Source organism: Megascapheus bottae, chromosome 4 (genome assembly GCF_031878675.1).
Source record: "Megascapheus bottae isolate mThoBot1 chromosome 4, mThoBot2.hap1, whole genome shotgun sequence".
NCBI classification, from domain to species: Eukaryota; Metazoa; Chordata; class Mammalia; order Rodentia; family Geomyidae; genus Megascapheus; species Megascapheus bottae.
Window position 1 is genome coordinate 6,687,570 of NC_143512.1, and position 24,408 is coordinate 6,711,977.

General features: G+C 42.9%; 1 protein-coding gene across 2 annotated transcripts in view; it reads left to right on the forward strand.

Moving 5' to 3' along the window:
* The window catches only part of Dpysl3 (dihydropyrimidinase like 3), a 102,235-nt gene that overhangs the window by 43,917 nt on the left and 33,910 nt on the right, over nucleotides 1-24,408 (forward strand). The window contains exon 1 of one of the 2 annotated variants that reach the window (XM_090331273.1): nucleotides 5,079-5,287. The exons of the other annotated variant lie outside the window; for it this stretch is intronic. Within the exon in view, the coding sequence (XP_090187399.1) occupies nucleotides 5,249-5,287 (39 nt within the window). The 5' untranslated portion in view covers nucleotides 5,079-5,248. Of the gene's footprint in view, nucleotides 1-5,078; nucleotides 5,288-24,408 lie in introns of those variants that run through there. 2 annotated transcript variants of the gene reach the window in all.

Genomic DNA, 24,408 nt, shown 5'->3' on the forward strand with positions numbered 1-24,408 from the left:
CTCTCTGTGCTTTAGGATATACAGTAGTCTGACACAGTTTAGCCCACAGAATGGATGATAGGTTGTTACTCATTTTCTATGGGAATGAATATGTAATTGCAACAAATAGAATTGACAGCCTACCTTCCTATGATGTGTATGTAGACGTCTCTAGATAATAAAATTCCAGTTAGAAGATGGAAGTTAACTATTTCTTAGGTTGGAGCTAAGGGGATTTTGCAAACAGCTTCTGCCTATGCTGACAAAGGAAAAAGAAAAGGGTCGGGGAGACTAAAAGCACTTGGCTTGCCAACACTCGCATCTTTGGGATATCATTCTCTGAGGTAGCTCACAAGAACTTTTTCATGTAGAAAACAAAGTCAGCAGTGATTCTTGATTCCCTTTCTTTACACCTGTCAAATATACCAGCAATGACTGATGGCTTTACCTGGAAACCGACACAATAGGTGACATTGTTCACGATTACCATTTGGCATGCAGTACCATCATGGCATTACAAGTTTGGTGACCTTGGTCTGTAAAATTCCACCTCACTCTTCATATGTTTAGGTGACGCTTACTTCCTCTTCCCTGTTTACTTATCCCAGATGTAGCTGCCACCAGTGTAAATACTGCATCTTCTAAGTTTTTTAAAGTTCTTTGTCTATTTCCCAAGAGTATAAGTTCCATGACAGCAGAGATTTTTGTATGCTCTGTCCAAATATTTGTATCCATAGTGCTTAGGTACTATTCAATATGTTGAATGAACTAGTGGATTATCATAGGAGTATTGTGATGTTTGTAGTAAAATCTTCATTTTAGAGATGAAGAAGTCAGGACTTGGAAAAATAAAGTGATATTTTAAGGGTCACACTAGGAAGTGGGAGACTAGACTATGGATTGAAGTTCTTATAGTTTTTGAGTCTAGATACTTAAATAACACATCCCTCTGGATTCCAATCAATGAGTTTCCCTTGGAACTCAATGTCACTTTTTGTTCATTTGTTTGCTTTTTGTTTTGTTTGCTTTGGTCTCTTTTACACTACTTAAGTGACAAAGCTTGTTATCTTCTCTATATGCTTTGCTTGTAGTTTCTTTCAAAGCTGTTACTTCTGATTAGAATTTTTAGATTCTGTCTTAGTAGCAATGTGATTCTTTACCATATTGAATCTCACTCCTTCTAAGATCTAGAATAAAAAAAAACTCCAATAAACTATAGAGAAGCAGAAATACATTTTTGAAAATTAAGATTCAATGACCTGTCATTTATATATAAAAAGAGCTCTTTATCTACCTATGTATTCTTTTTGAATGTCCCTTTAGAAGGAAATATTAAATTCACTCGGTAATTCTTAAATTCACCTACTTCAGGCACTCTATGAAAAAAGCCCACATCTTTCCTGCCTTCAAGGAGCTTATGTTCTTAACAAGGAGGAGAAAGAGAATACCTGGAAGTAATTTATGTCATTCCTAGCAAACACTATGAAGATTAACTGGGGGAAGGGGCTTGAAAATGATAACTGGTACATTTTAAAATAAGAGTATACGGTAAATTATGAGATTTTGTACTTTTAATTTTTATTAACATTATTCATCTTTGTATACTAGCAACAAAGCCAAACAAGAAAACTAATGGAATAATGTCATTTGCAGGAAAATAGATGGATCTGGAAAATATCATACTGAGCAAAGTAAGGCAGGCCCAGAAAGACAAAGGGTGCATTGTTTTCACTCGAGTGTATATCATAGACCCAAGATTCATTCTCCTATAGAATTACATGTAGAAGTACATACATGCTTATATACGTTATTTAGTTGAGTACGTACAATATGTACAGTACTGAACTCAAGGGAGTAAACTTTGTGAACAATTAGCAGACAGTTTAACAAAACAAATATCAGGAAGCTGAGATGACAGTTGTTAAGGGGAGTTAATGGGAGAAGATGGATAAATGAAAAAAGGAACAGAACACAATGCAGTAAGAATATTGGTGCACATATGTGATAAAGTATGTGGGAAATATGAAAGGGTCCTGGGGAGAAACTGATGGGATGGGGCAGAAAGATGGAAGCCCTGACTCTGATGGACCTGTTGAATTGTGCCTCTCTGTTGTGCATATTTTAAGTTTATATATATATATGTGTGTGTGTGCACGTATATGTGTATAAAAGTACTCAGATATAGAAAGAAAAATAATAGGATGCAATTTGCATAGTGTGAGCACTAAAAAGTGAGTGGATGAGGATTGGTGCAGGAAGAAACCCAGGTAGAACACTGTCTCTGAAAGTAGTAGGTAAGAGCTAATGATAGCTAAATGGGACTTTTGTAGATGGAGAGAAGAGATTACAGTCCAGCTATAGAAACAGAATCTAGAGTGTCTTTAACAATTGACTGTGGAGTAGAAGAGTGTGCTTGAAGTTGTTAAGGTTGAGGAGTAATGTTAGGTATGAGCAACTGTAACAGAATAACCATTGATTGATATCTGAGGTTGTGGGAGATTTGCTCATCAACGTTATGGTGTATTTTAGACCCCAGTCATGTTTTTGTTCTCTTTGTCTCCTTTTCCATCTCTCAGTTTCCTGAGATACCTAGAGCCAGATGCCTCTGTGTATGCAAGGAGAATGATTCAGAGTCATTCTCCACTGGAAAATTTCCATACTGAGTCCTTCCTCTGCTCACTTGGCCAGACACAGAGGCTTCTGGAGTTGATGGCTGCCTTTCTTGTTCTTGGGATAAGAAAGCTATAGTCAAGGAAGGCCTTTTCATTCAAATTCATCTTGGAATGTTTATTTGGATTTAAAGAAGTAGATGATGGAAGGGGATGAAATGAAGAATGGCTGTGTTTGCTGTGTGGGTCTGATGATGACGGCAGCTTGAACAGATTAGCTGGTTAGCATGCATTTCTGTGCTTGCTTTGTCACAGAAGTTGCCTCCCAGGAACACATGACAAGTCCTGCTCTGTGCAGCCTGTTGCCTGTGAACCTGACCGCAAAAGGTTTGATCATCTTGTAATTTGGATCAACACATGCGCACGCGCGCACACACACACACACACACACAAACACACATGATCAAAAGCATGATAAAAGTCTATTGGCAGAGTGTAATGGGATAGAATAACAGTAACGGGATAATTCAGAGGTGAGAAAGACAAAGAAATATATTATTATATTTTTTAAAGAGGGTGAAGTGCTTTATTTCCTAAGATCATAAGAACATCTCTTTGTTTTCCTTAAGGAACATTTTCAAGATTTTTTCCCCAGGAAGTTTGGGGCAATATATATATATAGAGAGAGAGAGCTCTGCAGAATTGTTTAGTATACAGTTAATTCACCTTAAATTTGGTTCTATTATCCTATTCCTTTGCATGCCAGCCTCAAATTACCCCACCCTCCCCTCTCCTCCATTACCTCCTCTCTGCTTCCTCTCCTTCCCTCTTCTCTTTTCTTCTTTTTTTTCTCAGTGTTTTGCAAGAGTACCAGGAAGTGACATGTTCTTGGCATTCTTTCTCCTTGTCAGAAAATCACAGAAATAGAGCAGACACTGTTGGGTCTTCTCTAAAGGCTGAATTCAGCCCAGTTACCCACTAGTAACAGGAACTTGTATTCCCTCCTCTGAGAAGGAGCATTTAGGGTGTGTGTGTGTGGGGGGGGGGGGGTGTTGTGTGCTCTTGCTCATTTCAGGTTTGTGGAAAGCCCAGACTGTTACATTCTTTCTGTGGATGCCTTAAAATAGTTGTCTAGATTGCAGTTCTGCTTTCGACATAATGACAAGATGCTCAGAACTGTGGTCAAGAGGCTTGCTGTAGAGAAATGTGAAGTGGGATGTCCAACAGATCCGGTCCTGCTTAGTGATTTCTACAGAATCTCCCATTTAGCAGGTCCTTGAGAGAATGGAAGGGAGAGGTGTGATACTTAGAAAAAAAAATAAATATAATTTTGCATAGGCAAGCGATTGCTAGTGGTTATTTCAATGATCTCTCCGGGAGTGCAGAGACAGCTCCTCCACTCGGGTGCCACCAGCCCCCACCCTCCCTCCACCCGCAGTGGTGTCTGTAGTCTCCAATCTCAGGTGGCTAGCTCATTGTAGCAGGTGGCACTAGGAGATCTTGCGGGCTGGAAAGCCATGCTTTCTCTCTCCTAGGTTTCTCTCCCTCCGCCCCTCCCCGCCCCCCAGCCAAGTCAGGATGTCACAGTGCACCCCAAAACGCGCCAAGGCCTCCACCTGCCTTTGGCTGGCAGTGTCTGCTTGGTTTTTTGTTTTTTTTTTTTTTCTCGTAAGATTTTAACCCACTGTATCTCCAAGTGGTAGCGAATGGCGTTTATTTTAAAGGTTTAAAATAATAATAGTGATCGAGGAACTGTGTCCCTGTCCTCCTCTCCTCCTCCCCCCCACTCCCGGTGAATAACGGATTCACCTTTTTCTAATGTGCATTTTCAAGCTCTGGGCACCGCAGCAGGTCGGCCCCCAGGCTGACCTGTCCACCCCCCCCCCGCCCCCTGGGACTGACCTGGGTTCCCGGCCGCCGCGCCCGCCTGCCCGCCCGCGGTGGACCGACACGGGCAGCAGCCCAGGCGGCGCCCGGCCCTCCGCGCTTCACAAAGGCGGCGCGCGGAGCGCGGAGGGCCAGGGACTGTGGGGTCGGAGCCGGGCGGGGTGATCCGCTGCCGTCCCGGACGGGGAGGCCATCGCTCCCCCTGGCGGCCGAGGAGCGGCCTGGACCCTCGCGCATCGGAGGGGAAATCGGGGAGGAAAGGGGAAGAAGTGGGCGAGGCTGCGGCCGAGAGGAAAATCGACGGGGAGCGGGCGGGGAGGGCGGAGCCGCGGATCAGCCACTCTCCTCCGGCGGGGTCCCAGCTGGCACCACCAGAGGGTGGGGGGGCTGAACCAAAACCCCAGCCCGGGGCGTGGACAGGGGTGGAGGGGGCGTGGGCGGCGACGGGGGAGGCGAAGGAGGGGGGCGCGGACCAGGGAGGGGGGCGCGCGGGAGGGGGGCGCGCGGGCGCGGGGGGGCGCGGACGAGGGAAGGGGCGCGCGGGCGAGGGGGGGCGGACGAGGGAGGGGCGCGGGGATTCACCATTGTCTCCCGCCGCCGCGGCGGGGCCCGGGCGGGGGGCGGAGGCGCGGGGAGGCGGCGGCCGCGGCGGCCAGCCCACCATTCGCTCCACCTGATCGCGGGGCGCTGTGCGCGGGGCGAGGCGCGGGCGAGCCGGAGCAGTCGCAGGGAAGGGAGCCGCCACCACCGCCGCCGCAGACACCGCCGCCACCATGTCGTACCAGGGCAAGAAGAACATCCCGCGGATCACGGTGAGTCCGGCGCGGGCTCCCGGCCGCACCGACAGACGGACGGACAGACAGACAGAAGGACAGACACAGCCAGCATGGGGTTTGGGCAAGGGGCGGGCGGGGTGGGGGGCGACAAAGGAAACCCAAACGGTGGTGCGGAGAACTTTGGATTATTTTGTCTTTCCACTGCCCAGGGCGAAGGGCTCCGAGCTCCCCAGGGTCGCCCCCTCCACCGCGGCACCACCGCGGCCCCCGCCCCCCCCCCGCCAGGGGGAGCGGGGCGGCCGATCGGTGTGTGCTGCCAAACGGGCAGGTGTGGGTTCTTTGTTGTGCTGGTGGCTGGAGGAGCCTCGGGGCCGGGTGCCCGGGGGCGCTCGGTAGCCTGACCGCGCCCCTCTCGGCCTTGGGCCGCGAGGCTGCGGTCCCCGGGACGGCGGGGTGCCCGGGCCACGCGTGGCCGCAGCGTCCCCACCCTGCCAGCCCCTGCGCCCCGCTCTGCTCTGGTCTGGTCTCCCTGTGTCAGGCTCCGGGAGGACGTGGCTGCAACCGCCGCCCCCCTCCCTTCCGTGGGTTCTCCATGTCCTCCGTGGTTTTGTTTTGTTTTCCTTTCCTTTTTCTCTCATCCCCAGCCAGGGATGCGTTGTTTTTCAAAGACAGATTCGCGCGTGGGTGCAGTGCACGCTTAAGCGCACGTCGTGTCCCACTGCCATTGTGTGTGCAAAGACCTAGCCACCGGGGCGCTGTGTCCATGCGCTCCGGGTGTGCGCCAGGGCGGGTGGCACAGGGCTGCGCCACCTCGGGTACCCAAGACGCTCGCGTCCCCGTGTCCAGCGAGGCACCAGGCTGCTCCCAGCCCAGGATTCCTCAGAGATGTGCTGTCATGATGCTCCGAAATAGTGGGCATATATGGTGGCAGGCTGGGATGGGCTTGAAACGCACACACACACACACACACACACGCACCAAAAGCCACTGACACGTCTTAGTTTAGCAGTAAGCAGCCTCTTTGCACTTGGTCTGGGGTGAATGCATTGTGTGTGTGTGTGTGTGTGTGTGTGTGTGTGTGTGTGTGTGTGTGTGTGTGTATGGTGTGTCAGATGAAAGGATGCTTACTCCATCTTTGCAGGGTGAACAAAGGAAGTGATAGCTGGCCCCTGGGAGGCTCTGAGGAGGTCCCCAGGGCAGGTTTTTTACCTGCAGCTCTGGTTCCTTTTGGAAGCATGTGCTAAGATTTTGCTGCAGATTCCCTGAGTCCATTGGTACTTGTTAATGGTGATGCTTGGAATAAATATCCTGAGCGACTGTTAATGTCCGGGGATGCCTGCCTTGTTTCCAGAACCTTTATGGATCAGGAAAGCTTCTCACCTTTTTCCATGCACCTAGGCGTGGCTCTACACAAATGCACCACACCCCTTGCCGCTGCGAAGCTGGTACCCGGGAGGAAACACGCCTTAGAGGGAAGAGTGAGAGTGGGTAGGAGCCTTTTGCCCGCAGAGCCTTTGAGTTTTGAACAGTGTCCTTGGTCTTTCTTTATCACTCTTTGACATCAGTCACTTTTCCACTGGTGGTGGCTGTTATAGCCTGAAGTTCTTTTCAGTGTCACCTGCCTCTACAAAGGGCTGTTGACCACATCATCAAGAGAAAAATCTGATAGGGAACAAAGCTTCATTTATATACCAATTTCCCTAACCAAAAGGATAGAACCACAGCCCCAGTGCGATTACATGCACCTTTGTGTGCTTCTGATACTCCATGTATTTGTTTGCCATGTCTCCTATTTCTGGGACAGGCAGACAATATTATTTTCCTGCTCTAAAGACTGCAATGGTTCATCTTAGGAATTCAGCCCCTGACATAGCGTTGAAGGCCACGCCCATTCTTCTAAGTATCATTTGACACCTATAAGGATAAAGATATTTAGCTATCATTAGCTTGCCTGAGAAGCCCCTGGAACTGAAACTGTACCCTAGTGTCAGGTCCAGGTTTGCCAAAATCCCCCCACTTTTTTTTTCTGTTTGAATGATCTTCCCTGGGGTACACCCTGCATCCTCAGTGTGGCTCCCTTTCTTTGCCTGTGCATGGGGTGTGGTGCTGCAGAGCCTGTGACTGGAAGCTGGGGCTAGAATTGGTGTGGATGGTGGCTGTGAATTTCTTCCACTCAGGCTGCCTTACATTCATTGTTAAAGCCAGGGAGAAAACTAGGAGGGGCTTGGCAGGACGGGTTGATCTTTGGGGATAAAGAATCCATTTCTAGATTGCTCTCCTGCTTTGTATTTCTAAGAACAAAGATTCCATCTTAGGTTACAGTGTCCTTGTATGTTTTCACGTCTGTAGTAGATGATTTCCCTCATACTGCACATGCTGTGATACCCTTCTTAAAGGTTAAAAAAATACAAAACTATAGATACAGCTCCAATATAGAAAAATGTGATTAAACATCTACATGTAATGCATGTTCTCGACTGTCAACATTGTTACATTTTAAAAATGGTCATTTAGTATTCTGACATTTGAATTCACTCTCCTCTGCCCTCTTTTCTTTTTCTGTGAAGGCAGCCCCACCCAGTCTCTAAAGTGTCACTATACTTCAAAGACTGCAGGGGGCAGTCTTTCCTGGCCCTATCTCCTACTCTTCCTCCCTAGGTTCCAGTTTTTGCCACCTTTTGGGAGGTCAGAGGAGAGGAGTGTTTTTTGTTGTTTTTTTTTAATTGTCTGCTTTTCTCCTTCCACCTGTTTTTGCTGCCTTGTTGAGATGAGATCATTTCTTCTGTCTTATGTTTATTGGTTTCCTGTGGATGGTGGAGCAGGCTTTCAGGCCTCAGCCCCTTTTTGCTCCTCCTCAGGCATCTTTCTGTTCTACTTCAGCAGAGAAGCCTTTGCTTCTAAATTTGGAGAGTGGCTATTCTGGGTGGCTCAACAGAGCAAGACAAGGCCTTGTATTTCCATAGCCAGGTATAGTGACTGGCCCACAGATACTTAAATGGACAAAAGAAAATTATTCCTGGGCCGGGAGTTTGGCCTAGTGGTTAAAGTGCTTGCCTATCATCCATGAAGACCCGGGTTCGATTCCTTGGTACCACATACATAGATAAAAGCCAGAAGTGGTGCTGAGGCTCAAGTGGTAGAGCTCTAGCCTTGAGAAAGTCCAAGGACAGTGCTCAGGCCCTGAGCTCAAGCCCAGGACTGGCAAAAAAAAAAAAAAAAAAAAAAAAGAAAGAAAGAAAATTATTCCTGTGTATTTTGTGGCAAGTATTGTATTATGTACCTTATACACATTGATTCATTTAATCCTTGAGTCAATATAGTCTGAGAGGTAATAGAGTTATCTCTTTAATTTTATTGTTACTATTTTACATTTTTCTGATACTGTGGCTTGAGCTCAGGGCCTGTTCTTGCCTACCTTGCTTGCTCCTAGATGGTGCTTTACTACTTGATTCATGTCTCTGGCACTGCCTTGTGAAAATTAGAGAGGAAGTCAGCTGGCTCCAAAGTTTTATCTTCTACATCTTATCCTCCTGAATAGCTAGGGTTAAGGAGTGAGCCACCAGCAACCACCTATTATTTCCATGTTACTGTTAAAAGTTTCATAGAAATATCTCTTATGTCTAAATTAAGCAAAAATAAAGCCAATATTTGGAATGGTAGCCATTCAGCTGTTCAGTTCTGCAGGTAGAACTTTTTATAGGTACAGTCATGGTTTTCCAGAGATAGAAGCTAAGTGTTAGGTCTAACACTCAGGTCATGGATTCATGCATATTTTATTATAAGAATCTCTGCGACAACAACAACAACAAAAAACACCCTGTAGGTCAAGAAAATGGAAACACTGGTATTCAGTGTCCTACAGGAAGAGTTTTGAGGAAAAGGTGGCATTCAACCCGGAGCTGGTCTCAAATTGAAGCTGAGGTTACCCTGCTGAGGTTTCTGTCTTCCAAAGGCTGGTAGGGCTGGCTTTGAACTGCAATCCTCAATTCTCAGCCTCCTGAGTAGCTAGGATTACAGGTGTGAGCCACTGGTGCCTGGCTCACCATGAGAGACTTTGATGCACCTCTTTCTCCTGAATCACTTGAGCTGGGAGCTTACACCAGACTGAAATTTAGAGAGGGACCCAGGTCAATCCCACTCCTGCACCTGTACATTCTTCTTGCTTCCAGGGCTATCATTTAAGCATGGGATGAAACCATTAGCAGGCAGGGAGTTAGAGTTTGTGAGACCATAAAGAGTTGTTAAAAAAACCAGCCTATCCATGTAAGGCTTCTTGGAATGGAGATTCCAGAGTAAAGGGCAGAAGAAGAAAAAAGTCAAACACTTAGGAATGGAAAGCATCTTACATTATTGTTCATAACACCCTGCCTGGGGTGCTCATTTAGTTACTTTAATTTGGGGCTCGTGTGTCATTTTTCTCATCCAAGTTTGTCCTCTCTGCTCAATACTAGCAAATGCCTTAGGGGTACAGAGACCTCTGAATATTAGTAGCTGTGACTAAACTGGACACCTGGAGGGAACCGCAGAGAAATAGATTTACTGAGAGAAATTTAAGTCTGTGTAGGAGAATATCATCTAATAAATGATATCCTCCCTTCTTATCCTAGTGGGATATTGAGAGGGTCAATTGAGATCGTGCTAGGAAAGCAGTCTGTGAATCCAGATGTACGTATGGTAGTAAATATTGATTTATTTATAAAATCTCAACGACTTTGGCATGTGGAGATTAATAAAGACTTGGCCAAGATCTGGCTTGGAAAGTGACCAGTGAGAAACTTTTTTTTGTGATGTATGGTTTGAAAAACAGAAAGGCACATGGTATATACAAAATCTCTATTGGTTTATGTATCTGAGTGGTCAGTGCTTCATAGAATTAAGTTTCACATTTATTTTTGACAGACCTGTAGCAGAAACCACTGGAATACTTTTAGACTTTGTGTCAAAGACTTCCTTAATTTAAATAAAGGCATTTCCCTAATTTAGTGAAAGTGTGTTATTTTTCAGTCCTCATCTTTCTTCTAGAATAGCACACGTTAAGGACATCTCTTCCAGCCAGTTGTTCACGACTCAATTTTCAGTTGCTTTATTCACCACCCTCTTCCCCAACTTAAAAGAAATAAAAATTGAACTGCACAAAGAACAATGGAAATAACAAAGAAATCCCCACCCCTTGACATCTTTTATAGAACTGTTTTGTGTCTGCTTATTACCCTTAAACAAATTGCCAAGCGTTTGTGACAGTGGGATAGAGTCCTGAGGGCACAAATGTGCCTATTTGATTAAAGCAGTCTTTTAATCAGAAGGGGATTGGATATACAGATATCTCCTCCTTTCCTGGGTGATGTGAAATAGAAAGCCAGATTACTCTCTCATTCCTCCCTCTTCAAATCAATATACAGCTTTCTACTCTTTCCTCTTCCCATCAGTCAGGGGGAGACAAGTGTGAAAGACCTTAGAAAATCTGGAAAAACAGAACTCTATTCTCATACTCTTCTATTACAAAGTCCCCCTTTTGGCAACTCATAATATAGGTCTTTCAAAATATATGACATAGATTTCCCCCCAACAATCTCAACAATGACAATTGAGTGGACAGAATGAGTGCCTCCATCTGGCCTCTTCTCTTTGGTTTAGCCTCCATGTGGGGTGCAGTATAAAGACAAATTCTTTTGTGGAACATGTCTTCAGGTGATTATTTCTACCTAGAGCACACTGTGATTGGAAAGGTGGGGCTATGCACAGTGGAACTGGCTATAGCTACTACAGGACATTTACCCAGTGTAGCTCAAAAGAAAAAAAAAACTATGTAGATTCTTGAACTTTCAACCAATTTTGCATGAGCCTCATTTTCCATCCTGAAGGGAGGATAAAAGAGATGAAATAAGTTGATTATCACATAGCTGAAAAAGAAGATCCTGGGATCAGTCCTCCCAGAGGCAAATGGGTTTCATAGCTCCGTATATAGGGAGGGAGGGGTCTACCCCCTCCCTGTATTACCTCCATTTGTCCACAACTGGTAGCTCACAAACATGGATCTGTATCTGCAGGTGGAAGGAGGAGGGATGATTTGGCCAAGCCTATTGCATTATGCTTGGAGGAACCGCTGACTATGTCATCCTAACAGAGGTTCATGCATGCTTCACCAGCTGTCTGAGTTCATTTCTGGCTTTTGCCCAGGAGTATGTATGAGTGAGGACAGAAAAGCAGATGCTATTTTTCTGCCTTGCTTAAGTGCAGATCTTGGCCCAAGGCCCCTTCTCACTCTCAGTTCCCATCCTCTTCCCAGACAGGGAAGGAGCCAGGCTCCCTGTTCTGTTCCCATTCCACCAAGCAGAGACACACCCAGCTCTCTCCGCCAGACGGGTGATCTTCCAACACAACCTATTTGGGACATCTGGAATTCAAGGACACATTTCTCATGGCTTAATCGCAATTTTTTTCTCTCTATGAAGTGCTAGACAATGAGATATATATGAAATTTATTTTTTCAATGCTGGGGATAGGAAGTTAGTGCCATGTACTTGCTAGGCAAGAGCTTTCCCATTCAGCTACAGCCAGTCCAGATGTTATTTTTCCAGAGAGACATTTCTTGGTGTAGTAGACCTAAGGAGACCTCTTGTTTTTGTGATGCATACAAAGAAAGCACTGGAGGGAATCAGTACAGTGTAGTCAAGATTGCATTTGCCTCAAGTTTCCTTGAGATTTGGGGTAAAAGCTTCTTTATTCCCTGAGATTGTACACAAACAAAAACAATGTGATCACTGAGGTCCTGGCCAGGTCCTGTGGGCAAATGGACCTTCTCACTTTGTTCTTCATTCCAAGAGAGGAGTTGAGACTGTCGTGGGACTGAAGAGCAAGCAGGGAGAAAATGAACAAGACCAGCAGTTGTTGGCTTAGACTCAACAGGACAAAGCCAACATCTGTATTGGATAGAAGGGACTCGGTTTGTTTTCTACCCTTAAAACCCCAGCCTTTTTCTCATTCAGGGAACTGACTTACTTAGTTCATCATTTTTGTTGAAGGGACACAGAACAGCAATGATGGATAGATCTTTTCCTTACAAGAGCTTTGTTATTAATTAAAATGTATATTCTTAAAGTGTTGTCTTGACTCATTTGCTCTCACACACAGACTGTCTTTTGGTGAAGGCTACCATTGACAAAAAGCATAAAGGGACAATTGCTTCAAATCCCAGTCACACAGAAAAGCAAACAAACAAAAAACAACTCTGAGTCTAGATATACCCAAGCTGGTCTCTTGGTAACATTTTCAGAACAGTGGTTGCCCTCTGATGGAAATAAGCTCCCTCACAGTCCCAGACATGCTGTGGATATGAAGTTGCTATTGAATTTTGCACATTTAAATATTTGGCTGGTACATATTAGGTCCTCTGTAAAAGTTAGGTTGAATGAATGAATAGATTAATATATTTTACATGTACTTGCAGGAGTCATTTTAAGTGGCGAGATGACATAAGCATGTCCTATGTATTCTTTTTATTAGCATTAATTTATTGTACAAGGGTGGATTCAGGATTCATTTCAGCATCTCTATGTTTCATATGATTTAAATTGATCCTAATCACCTTTTCTCCCTTTCCAAGTCAGTGCCACTGCATTTTGTTGCTCCATGTATATAAATTATTAGCATCAATAACCCCATGTTGTTTGTTCAATAGGTTTTACAATTGAATCTTACACCTGTATAGACCAAGCCTCAGTCTATTTCTCATGTATAGTCTTATGAACACATGTTCACATTTGTTCTTCACCTTCATCTTGTTTTTCATGGATAGATTTTTAGTATATTAACTCTTAAGTCTTAAAGGCAAGGCCTGACTCTTAAGGTGTAAGGTCACTGGGTGAAAAGAAACAGCAGTGTAACAGAACAAGTAAGCTATTGTAAGCCAGAGCCTGCCCTGATAAATGTGCCATGGCACTGGACCATCATTTATATTTCTTTCATTTGGCTTCTTTCCTCTTTTTCTTTCAAATTCTGCATGTGGGCTCATTCTGAGATTAATTCAGGGAATTGCTTGGAGATCTTGCTTGCAAAACAGACATTTCTCTTTTGTACATGATTTCAAGGAATTAATAGAGACTTTTAAGACTTCTTTCAGATAGGGGAATCATCACCATGAATCAGGATTCAACATAGACGTTCGACCTCTTTCTGCCCTGTATATAAACCACAGTCATTAACATTATTAGCAGAGACTAAAGAGGCCAGCCTACATTTGTGTAGCAAACTTGGCTTTTTAGAAATATTGGCTGAGGAGTAGCTCAGAGTTCTTTTTTTATCTTAGAGCTGGCTACTTAAATAGAAATGTTTTTATGTTGTGTGTGCATGTGTATTCTCTCAAATAGTGTTTTCAGCTTTTTACCCCAATATTCCTGTCAGCTTCCTTTGGTTCTGTATTTGAAGCTATTCTTCATACTAGCTTTTATTCCACAGTTATCCTTTGGTTTGAAGGGTGGGGTTAGTACCCTTTGCCAAGTTAATCTCAGTATAAACTATGTACTTTATAGCCTCATTAGGTCTCATTGTAATAAAATTTACTAGATCCTTTCAACACATCTACAAGGAAAGGCAGAAGAAGAGAAGAAGAGTGAACTCACAAACACGAAGTCGTTGCTTAGAATACATTTGAAGTGCTACCTATACCAGAAAAAAAATAAGCTTCAGTGAGAGCAATTATGAACCTGGTCTCATGAGTACATATGATATTTTATTAAAATGCTCCCACAGACTGTTCACACTCATTTGTCTTTTTTGCATTTTATAGTATATTATGATAGCTCTCCATATCTTAGTACCTTTTCCCTTACCTTTTTAAAAATTATTATTGTATTTTACTGTTGAGGTGATGTACAGAAGGGTTTCAATTACATTGATCAGGTAGTGGGCACATTACTTCTTGAATATGTTTTTCTCCTAATTTCTCTCCTCACACCCCCTCCCAATCATCTTGTTTTTCTCCTTTCCATCCCTATTTTAAATATTTCAGATAAACAAACATATATACACTATACCAGGTCAGATATACCAAAGTCAGATACAATGACAACATGAGATAAACCATAAGGAGAAAAAAAGACAGAGAAAAGAAATGGCTTCAGATAGTATATTAAGAACGATAATCACAAAGATAAACCTCTTATTTCATCCCCTGGAGTTCATTTCGCTTAGCCTCATCCTATATGGCCATATGTACATACCTTTTGAGCTACTGTGATCCTCTACTAGGAAAGTCCTAGGTGTGTACTAATTGTTACAAATAAGGGAAACCATGGAGCCTGTGCCTGACCTACTTTATTTAATATGATGTTTTCCAAATCTTTCCATTTCCTTATGCAAGGGGCGATGTCACTCTTTTTGATGGCAGCATAGAATCCACATCTTCTTGTTCCATTCTTCTACTGAGAAGCATCTGGGCTGGTTCCATATGTTAGCTATGATAACTAATGCTAGTGTCAATTTCAATACACAGTACATCTGCACCAGTGTCACCTTTCTCCATTCTTCCATTGATCTCCCCTAACCTACCTATACCCTCCAGTTACCTAAATACCTCTCCCCGCTTTTTGAACCACATGTGTAGGGGAAGTTGGTTAATAGGGCTTGAATTCAGGGCCTTGAGTTCTCCCATGGCTTTTTTCAAATTAGGCTGGCACTCTACCACTTGAACCATATCTCCACTTCTAGCTTTTTCCTGGATGAGGGAAGAGTCTCACAGACTTCTCTGCCCAGGCTGGCTTCAAACTGAGATCCTCAGATATGAGCCACGATGAGCCACCGGTGCTCAGTAAGCCCCCCTCCCCCCACTTTAACTACAAGACTTTTGTATTAACTCCATTGAACACATGACAGATTCATTTCCAGTTGCAGTGGTTTCTTTGAAGTCAAACTAAAGTTACCCCAAGATGTTGAACCCCTTGCCTAAAGCCACTCAGTTACCCAAACTCAGGTTACAGATTGAAGCCCAATGTCCCTACAGGAATGCCAATATCCAGTTTCAGTTATAGAAAATGGCTTTGTCTCTCTCTGTTTTCTTTAGCTCTTGAATGAGACCATTTTTTTTCGTACCACTATACTTTCCTGCCCCTCTGTCTTATGAAGGCTTGTTGACATGTCAGAGCGACTTGATGTCCTGGGACTTGAAGCTGGAGAGGATGTTTCCTCCAGTTCCTTGTGCCCCCCCATATTGGCTTAATCTATAGGCTTCAAAGCTGGTTTTAATTGTGCATTTTTCTCTGTGTATCCATGTTTGTTTTTAAAGCATTTTCCTCCTTAATTCTTTCAAGGAATATTTTATTTGAAAGCTTATACTCTTTCCCTTCAAAGCCAATGTGTGCCCCCAATCTTGATGAAATTATTTTGTTTGGAAATATTGATAAATTCGCAGTAGGATTTCTGGTCTATCCAAATAAGTAGGTTTAAATTATAGCGTTACAGAGCAGAAGGGCCTTAAGCAATTTAGGACATTTTAAGGAGATTGAACCCTTTATTTCTTGAGACTTTCCCTGGGTCATTCTATAAAGAAACTGTATTTTGTTTTTGTTTCAGTCACTTCATGGGGTGTTTTATCATAGACTTTTTTTTTTGCTGTGAGAAATTGTAGAGAAACTTAGCTTTGCTTTACTAAGGGCAAGAAGAAAGATAACTTGAGTTCTAACCCTTTCATTGATTTGATTAATACAATGTGAGCCAAAGAATGAAAATAATTTTCAAAAAGTCATATAGTAAAATAGGATTTGAGGTGGGTTTTTTTGTTTCAAAGTGTAATATCTGGCTTATTTTCTCTTACTTTATTTTCATGTTTATTTATCTATATTCATACACATATGATGGCACTAGGGCTTGGACTTAAGCCCTCATTCTCTTGCTTGGCTTTTTCTGCTCAAGGCTTGTACTCTACCACTTAAGCTGTACCACCTCTAGCTTTTGGCTGGTTAACTCTGCTGGATCTGGCTTTGAAATTCAGTCCTCAGATCTTAGCCTACCAAGTAGCTTGAATTCCATGTGAGAAGTACCAGCACCCAATTTTCACACCTTTTTGAAGAAAGGAAGAGAGAAAGCCACTTAGTAAAATAGATTTGTTTGTTTTCAAAGAACCTGGAAACACATTTTTTCTAGGACTCCGGTCATTCAGATCTCAGTTTAGTTGATAGCTTCTGAGATATTCCTTTTTTTTGAAAGTCTTACTCAAAGGCAGTCGCACCTTCTCAGTCTCCACCATTGTAGTATTTTCTTTAAACTCCTCTCATCACAATTGAAATTATATTACTTACTTAGTAGCTTATTTGTTCTCTGCTTTTTCAACCACTGCAGTGATCTAATTTGTTCACTGTAATGTGCTTAGTGCTACAAATATGAAGGAAATGAGTGAATGAATGAATGAATGAAACCTCAGGTAAATGAATAAATGAAGCCACACACTGCTTACTTCAAGCCCATATTCTTTTCCTAGGATAGTGGATTGAGGAAAGCAAATGGCAAGGAGACAGGATTATCAAAAGGCTACTAGACTTGGTAATGACAAAGGTCTGTGTCTCTGACCCTGCTCTGTATCAAGACCTTGATGTTCTGTTGTCTGCCCTTGAAGAGCTGGCATGATGAATTGAGAGCCAAATACTTAGCATAACAGGGGATAAGTGATAACGTAAGTATCCCTATGTTATCACTCATTGTTGTGTCTGAGATGATTTTTCAAAGGGTGCTCTTTATTTGCTATTTTTTAGAAACAGTTTAGCACACACTGCAATGTGCACCTTTCTTCAGGAGGTCTGTAGCACGAGCAACTGTACACTTCAGTCTGAAACACTTCTGAGCAGAAGCACGTCCTAGAAGACCATTTCTGAATGATTTGAGAAGGTTATTCTGATGTTAGAATCAGACAGTGTTCAATAATGATTGGGCATAGAAGTATGCAGCTCTCTGGCTTTGCAGTAAGGATGAAGCTCGTGTGCCTGGCATATTCTTGCAATGACTGTATGTGGTCTTTGCAAATGGTAAGCAGTCTTCCATACTTTCAGAAGAGTTATAGTATATATGAAATCTTAGAACTTCATTGAGTTCTAGAAGTGGTGCTGCATGTGTGTTGAGTTTTGGGATTGTTATTCAGCACTAACTCATCTCTTCAAGCCTTTGGGTGTTGTCCCTGGATTTTTGTTTAAGACTAGCACTATTTGAGCCATCGCTTCACTGCCAGCATTAAAAAATATATATAGGTGTTTAATTGGAGGTAACTTTCCTGCTCAGCCTGGCTTCAAACTATGATCCTCAGATCCCAGCCCTCAGACCAGGGGTAGGTTTACAGATGTGAATCATCATCATCCAGCTGTTCTCCTTTTCCAAAGATGGTCCTAACCCAGACACCTGCTTTGAAACTGTAGTGCATTCTGACAGGTCACTTTCCCTTCTGTACTTCCAGCAATAACTAGAGGTTTTGCTGTAATACACCATGTGCTATCTAACCCAGATTCTTGTCATCATTCTGTGCCATAGCAGTCACTCCATTCTTGTTTGCTTTTGGTAATTTTCTTCATGAAATCTCTTCAGAAACACATGAAATGCACATATATTTTTCAATTAAAGAAATAATATAAAATTGAGAAAAATGGAAAAGTTTTAAAAGTTCCCCATGTCTTCCTTTGCATTCCTTTCTTCTATCATGTCAAATGTTAATAATTTGATGCAATACTTCTAGAACTTTTTCCTGGACACACAAATTATGATGACACACAAATTATTGTTATTGTTATTATTATTATCTTCAGCTCTGAGATTCAATTTCATTTATTTTCTCAAGATGACTTTTAAGAGCATCTTAATACAGAACAAAACTCAAACTCTCAAGGTGGCTCCCTCCTCACCTCCATTCCAGTATTCTCAGTATCTGGAGGCCTGCTGAGGCCCTCAGTTTTCCATTTCTTACATTTGTGCCTCTGGCTGTCCCAGTAACTGACTGATTATGTGCTCTCAGATTGTGTGCTAATCTTGTCAGGTCATAGAGAGTTATGACAGTATGTAAGTCACAGTATTCTCTTGAATTCATGAATTGAACCAAAGACATACAAAGCTTAGCTTGTACATAAAATTTTCCAATTAAGGTTTATTATGGATTAGTCTTCCCTTAATTATGCAGAATTGCTTTTGTGTCCCAATCAGCCATTTGCTACAAGACTGCAAAATATACACAGAACAAGGCACCTTGGATTCTTCTTTGATTTCTACCAGATCTCTCCCCCCTCTTCTCTTCTCTTTTCTTCTCTTCTCCTCTCCCTCTCTCCCTCTCTCCCTTTCCCTCTCCCTCACCCCCCCTCTTAGTTTAGAGTTTGTTTTGATTTGAGGTTTGGGGGGATTTTTTGTCAGTCATGAGGCTTGACTGGGCCTGGGCACCATCTCTCTGCTCTTTTTGCTCAAGGCTAGCACTTTACTAATTTGAACCACAGGTCCACTTTTGATTTCATGATGGTTGATTGGAGTAAGAGTCTCACAGATTTATTGACTGCACTGGCTTTGAATTGTAATCTTCAGATCTCAGCCTCTAGAGTAGTTAGGATTACAGGCTGTGGGCACCAGCTCAGGGCCTGAGCACTGTCCTTGGGCTTTCTCAAAGCAAGCACTCTTACCACTTGTGCCATAGCACCACTTTTTTTTCAGTATATGTGGTACCGAGGAATTAAACACAGGTCTTTGTGCCTGTTAGGCAAGCACTAGGCCAACCACCTGGGCCTAGATTTTGTTTTGAAGAGCAGTTTTTAAGTTTAGAGAAAAGTTGTTCACAAAGTAGCATGTGGGCCCATTACTGTATACCATTGATATGGTACACTTGTTAAAAATGATCAACTCAGTAGATAACAGTATTGAGGAAAGTCCAGTGTCCATCAGGACTTTCTCTGTTGGAGGCAAGTTATCCACCATTATCACACCATCTGGGATAGTTTCACCACCCTGACCTTCCTTAGTATTCTACTCATCACCAGCTCTCCCTCCCCACCTCATGGTAACCACTAATCACTGCATTCTTTAAGCATTTCTACCCTTGGTCTTTCTACTTCAGATTCTTATTTGTGTTCCTCACTTACTTTTATTACTGTGTCCATTATTGCATCTCCTAATAGCATATCTAATGCTGAGCATCCTGGCTAGTCATGGTGCAAGTGTGTGTTTCAAGAATGAATTATTAAACTCTTTACCTTAGAATCAGCTCCAGGTTGAAATTTCAGGCATGTCCTCCTGATGGAAAAGACATGTGGCTTTTGCGCAGAATTATGTGTTTGTTAGCAGCTAGACTGTATACATGCAGAAAGCACTCACCACAGCATATGGATTTGAGATTGTAGAAGAAACCTCAAAGTAAAATAAAAATAATGTTAGAAAGTATTAGAAAGTATGATGTAAATGAGAAAGGATATCACAGTTGGAAAAGTAATGTACCCACTGCCTGACAAATGTAACTGTAACCCCTCTATCCTGACAATAAAGTACAATTTAAAAAAAAATTATCATGTGAATCCACACCAAAGACAGACACTCATTAGTTCTCTAAAGCACTGACTTTTCCATAGATGTAAGCACTCTCCTCTCACTTATAGATACCTACAAGTACCTTTAGGGAGGGTCTTTCATCATCTAAGGAAGCTGAGACCCACAGACAGCTTCAGTCTCTTGCCTAAAGCCACACAGTCGATTAATGATGAGAAGCTAATACAAGCCCTGGCTTTCCTGGTTTTCCTAGTTCTGGTAGTACGTCTGCTCTTAGGAAGAGTTTCTATCAAAACAGAGGCTCTTTCATTTTTCCTAACCAAAAGGGCAACTAAAGATGTTCTGTGTTTGTTCTTTTACCCAGGTCTGTCTGTTTATCTCTTCTTCTTCTTCTTCTTCTTCTTCTTCTTCTTCTTCTTCTTCTTCTTCTTCTTCTTCTTCTTCTTCTCTTCTTCTTCTTCTTCTTCTTCTTCCTTCTTCCTTCTTCTTCTTCTTCTTCTTCTTCTTCTTCTTCTTCTTCTTCTTCTTCTTCTTCTTCTTCCTCTTCCTCTTCCTCCTCCTCCTCCTCTTCTTCTTCCTCTTCCTCCTCCTCCTCCTCCTCCTCCTCCTCCTCCTCCTCCTCTTCTTCTTCTTCTTCTTCTTCTTCTTCTTCTTCTTCTTCTTCTTCTTCTTCTTCTTCTTCCTCTCTCTCTCTCTCTCTCTCTCTCTCTCTCTCTCTCTCTCTCTCTCTCTCTCTCTCTCTCTCTCTCTCTCCTCCCTCCTGTCCTTCTTTCCTTCCTTTCTTCCTCCCTACCTCCCTCCCCCTCTCCCTCTCCCTCCCCCCTCTCTCTTCCCCTCTCTCTCTTTCTCTCTCTCTCTTTCTCCCTCTCTCTCTCTTTCTCTCTCTCTCTTTCTTTGTTTCTCTTTATTTTTCATAATACCAAGGATTGAACTCAGGGCTGCAAGCTTGAGTTATATCCCGAGTGCCTTTTGCTTTAAGGTTGTGTCTTATGCTTTTTGCCTTTGTTAATTTCATATTGTTACCCTCCTGATCATTATTCCAGTAACTAACATTATAGAAATATACCTCCATTCCCAGTTCCCTATTTTCCAACAAGGCATGTTTGTTTGTCCCCAGTCTGCCTCATTTTCCTGTTTCCCCAAGCTCATGGTCCCTGTGTGACCCCCTTAATCCCTTCTCTCAGTATCTGGGATGCTTGCCAGTCTTCTCTGGGTCCTGCTGTTATTTTGCTATCCTTAAATTATGGTAATATGAGTAGTTATATTGTGATATTTTCATGCAGACCTAGTGAATTTTGAACAAACTTAACCCCTCTGCCGTATTCCCAGTTCCACCCTCTCATTATTTCGTGGGTTTCATCATGCTGTGTCTCTACATAATTAATTGTACTTTTATTTGTTTATTTATTTTTATTTGGTGTACAGGGGTTTGAACTCAGGGCCTATACGAGGTAGGCAGGTACTCTCCCACTTGAGCCCTATCCCCTTCCCTTTGGCCTCTGTTGGTCTGATCCATGCTTCAGCATCAGGGATGGCAATACCACAGTTAAATCAGATCACTTTTGATGATTCTGGAACTGGGCATTCAATGAGATTGAATTGTGTAATGGGAGAAAATGTGTCCCTTTTCTAATTCTTTCTCAAATCTTCTGTCAATCAGAGCCCAAGTGTCTCATGAACAGATTCTTGGTAATCTTAATAAAAGAGCAGATCTGAGCTCATCTTTTTGTGCTCTCTTGAAGGTAGCAGAATATACCAACACATCTAATAATGTTTAATCATATTTATCCCTGGCTTTGGAAGTGATATGGCTCAGGATTTATAGGGCTTACTTGGAAAATATATTTATTTAAAGGTAATATTAAGCAAATGAAAACATGGTTTTTCACCAGGAAATATTGAAGATCATGAAGGAGCATCTAAGAGACTTCCAGTTTGGGCTGCACACATCCAGTTGACCTTCCTCCAAGGACAGGGTGACCTTGTGGATCCTGTCTGGCCATAGTGACCCCCGCCCCCCATTTTCTCCCTCCTGACCTGGTTGTCCACTTGAGCTTATCCATGTCTGGAACCCTGCTGAAGATTGAGACATGTTATCAGGAGACTGGGATTAAGGTGTCATCCACAGTTTACCCCTCCTCCCCCACCCCGAGCCACTTTGACCCAGGGCAGGCCACATCACTCATCGGGCTCTTTGATAATAACATCTTTAACATGGTAGACATGAAATTCTGGGGCGGGAAGAATGCACATGTCTGGCTTTGATGCTCTAGGTCCCCCCCCACACACACATTCTCTTTTAGCTTTTTCCTCCTTTGTCTATCCTACTAGGGCCAAACCAAAGGTAAGAAGACAAGAGCAGTGCCCTCTTTTTGTTTTGTCCACTGCTGTGGGTTGCATGGTGAAGAGAGTAGGCGTCCACTCATCTCCAGTATGCCTCAGTGAACATGTGTGTGTTTGGATGTTGAGAGGAAAGAAAAGAGTAGTATGTGAGACTTTCCTGTAACAGTTCCTGTCCAACTATACCCTGTTTCAGCCAAGACCCCAGAGCCAAGAAAATGTGTTGCTAAGGGTCTTTCTTCTTTCAGATCTCATTTCCTTTGTCTCAGGCAAGCTTGTCCTAAAAACAGATCTGTGTACTGGCTGGGAAAACCGGGTCTGAAAGAAGCTTTCCACCTTACTACCCACTCCCCAATACTGCTACAGGAGTTGATTGCTACCTTTACTTATGAGGGCTTGTTTGAAGTGACAGGGTGATCTGGAAGAAAAGGGCTATTTTAACTTATACTATTGCAGTTGTTTCATTGTTGTATTTTTTTAAATTATCATCCTGGAACTTAAACTCAGGGCCCCTCTGATGTTGTCCCTGAGTTTGTATGCTGCATTCTACCACTTGAGCCATACCCTCACTTGCAGGTTTTGATAGTAAATGGAAAGAAGCGTCTCATGGACTTTTCTGCCAGGGCTGGCTTTGATCTGCAATCCTCAGATCTGAGCCTTCTGAATAGCTAGGATTACAGGTGTGTTGAGGGGATTCTAAAGAGATCAAATCACTGGTCCCACCCCCAGGAGAGTTAGTGCTAGAATCTACTCTCATATCGTGTCTTACACAGTGTGCTGTGTTGAATAGCAGAGCCCAGTGAGAGCAAAAGGCAGCTAATAGCTTAGTTACAAAGCCTCATTTTTTCTCTCTCTCCATTAAAGGATGTTGCTTTGGGGAAGAAAACAAGATTTCATCCATGTAGTCTATCCACTCTGAATAGGAAAGTGAGCATGTTTTTAGAAATCTAATTGCCCAAGTGGGAATTTATTTCAAAACAGCCACCTGCTCCTTCCTCTGGATTTTAAGAAAAACTTGAATCCCTATTGAGGGTCAGAATCTGTGCTTTGTGATTTTAGTGCAAATAACAAGATATTTGATTTTGGAAGACTCATTTCTCATTTTATATCTCTTTTCCTCTTTTGTTCTGTGTTGGGGGTATAGACAGATGTGCCTGAGTGCTATTCTCAGGCTGTTTTATCTTCATGGAAGGCTCTGACTTCTCTTGGAGGCATTTTTTTTTCCACCTCAAACAGTCAGAGGTGGTCATTTATATTCCCTGTTTGGGCAATGACTGAACGGGAAACAATCTATACAACACGCTTGAATCCAAGGTTCTGTCTCCCCATTCCCTGCCCTCAATCGATCCATTGTTCTTAACATTCTATGTCAAAGGGATTTATTTTCTACTCTCTCCTCCTTGCTTCTTCCTTCTATCTATGTTTCCTTCCCTCCTTCACAAACTCATTTTTAATCAGTAAGCTCTTTTTTGTTTCCTAGATATTTAATTCAGTTTTGTAAGCTTTATTGGTTTCCTTGTTCTTAGCTTTTAACTTTCCTGGTCATTTTTCTGGTCTCCTAGTAAAGGAAAAATGTTAGACTTTTGCATCATTCTCTAAGAAGCATCAACTTGGATTTCAAATTATATCATTTTATAAATGACCATTGTCACATTGGGACTATCATGATAAAGTTTAATGAAGTGAGTTTAGAAATAGTGACTAATCCTGGCACTGGTGGCTCATGCCTGTAATTCTATGTATTGGGGGGGGGGGGGGCGTTCTAAGCCAGCCCAGGTCCAAAAGACTGAGATTCTTACCTCCTATTAGCCACCACAAAGCTGGAAGTGGCGCTGTACTTCAAGGGGTAAGGCAGTAGCCTTGAGCTCAGGGACAGTGCCCAGGCTCAGAGTTCAAGCCCCATGACTGTCAAAATAAATGTATAAATAAATAAGTAGTGTATAAAAGCTTCAGGGATCCTTAAGTTTCTTTTTGAGTATTGGTCAGTAGTTAAAATACACAGATTCACATTAAACAGAGAAGAGAATCCCACAGGACAGAGCCCTCAGTGGTAAGACGCTCATTCAGTCAGCAGTGGTGCAAGGGATTAGTGTGGTGACATGAGATGACGTGTTGGATTTCCTGCCTGATCACTAGTTCTGTCTCTTGGAAGAAGTCACCCTTGTGCATATTACATAGAAGGTAGGACAAAGATCTTTCTTCAACATGGTTCTTAAAGTGTGTGTGTGTGTGTGTGTGTGTGTGTGTGTGTGTGTGTGTGTGTGTGTGTGTAGTGTGGTGTGCCAGTCCTGGGACTTGAATTCAGTGCCTGGACACTATTCTTCAGC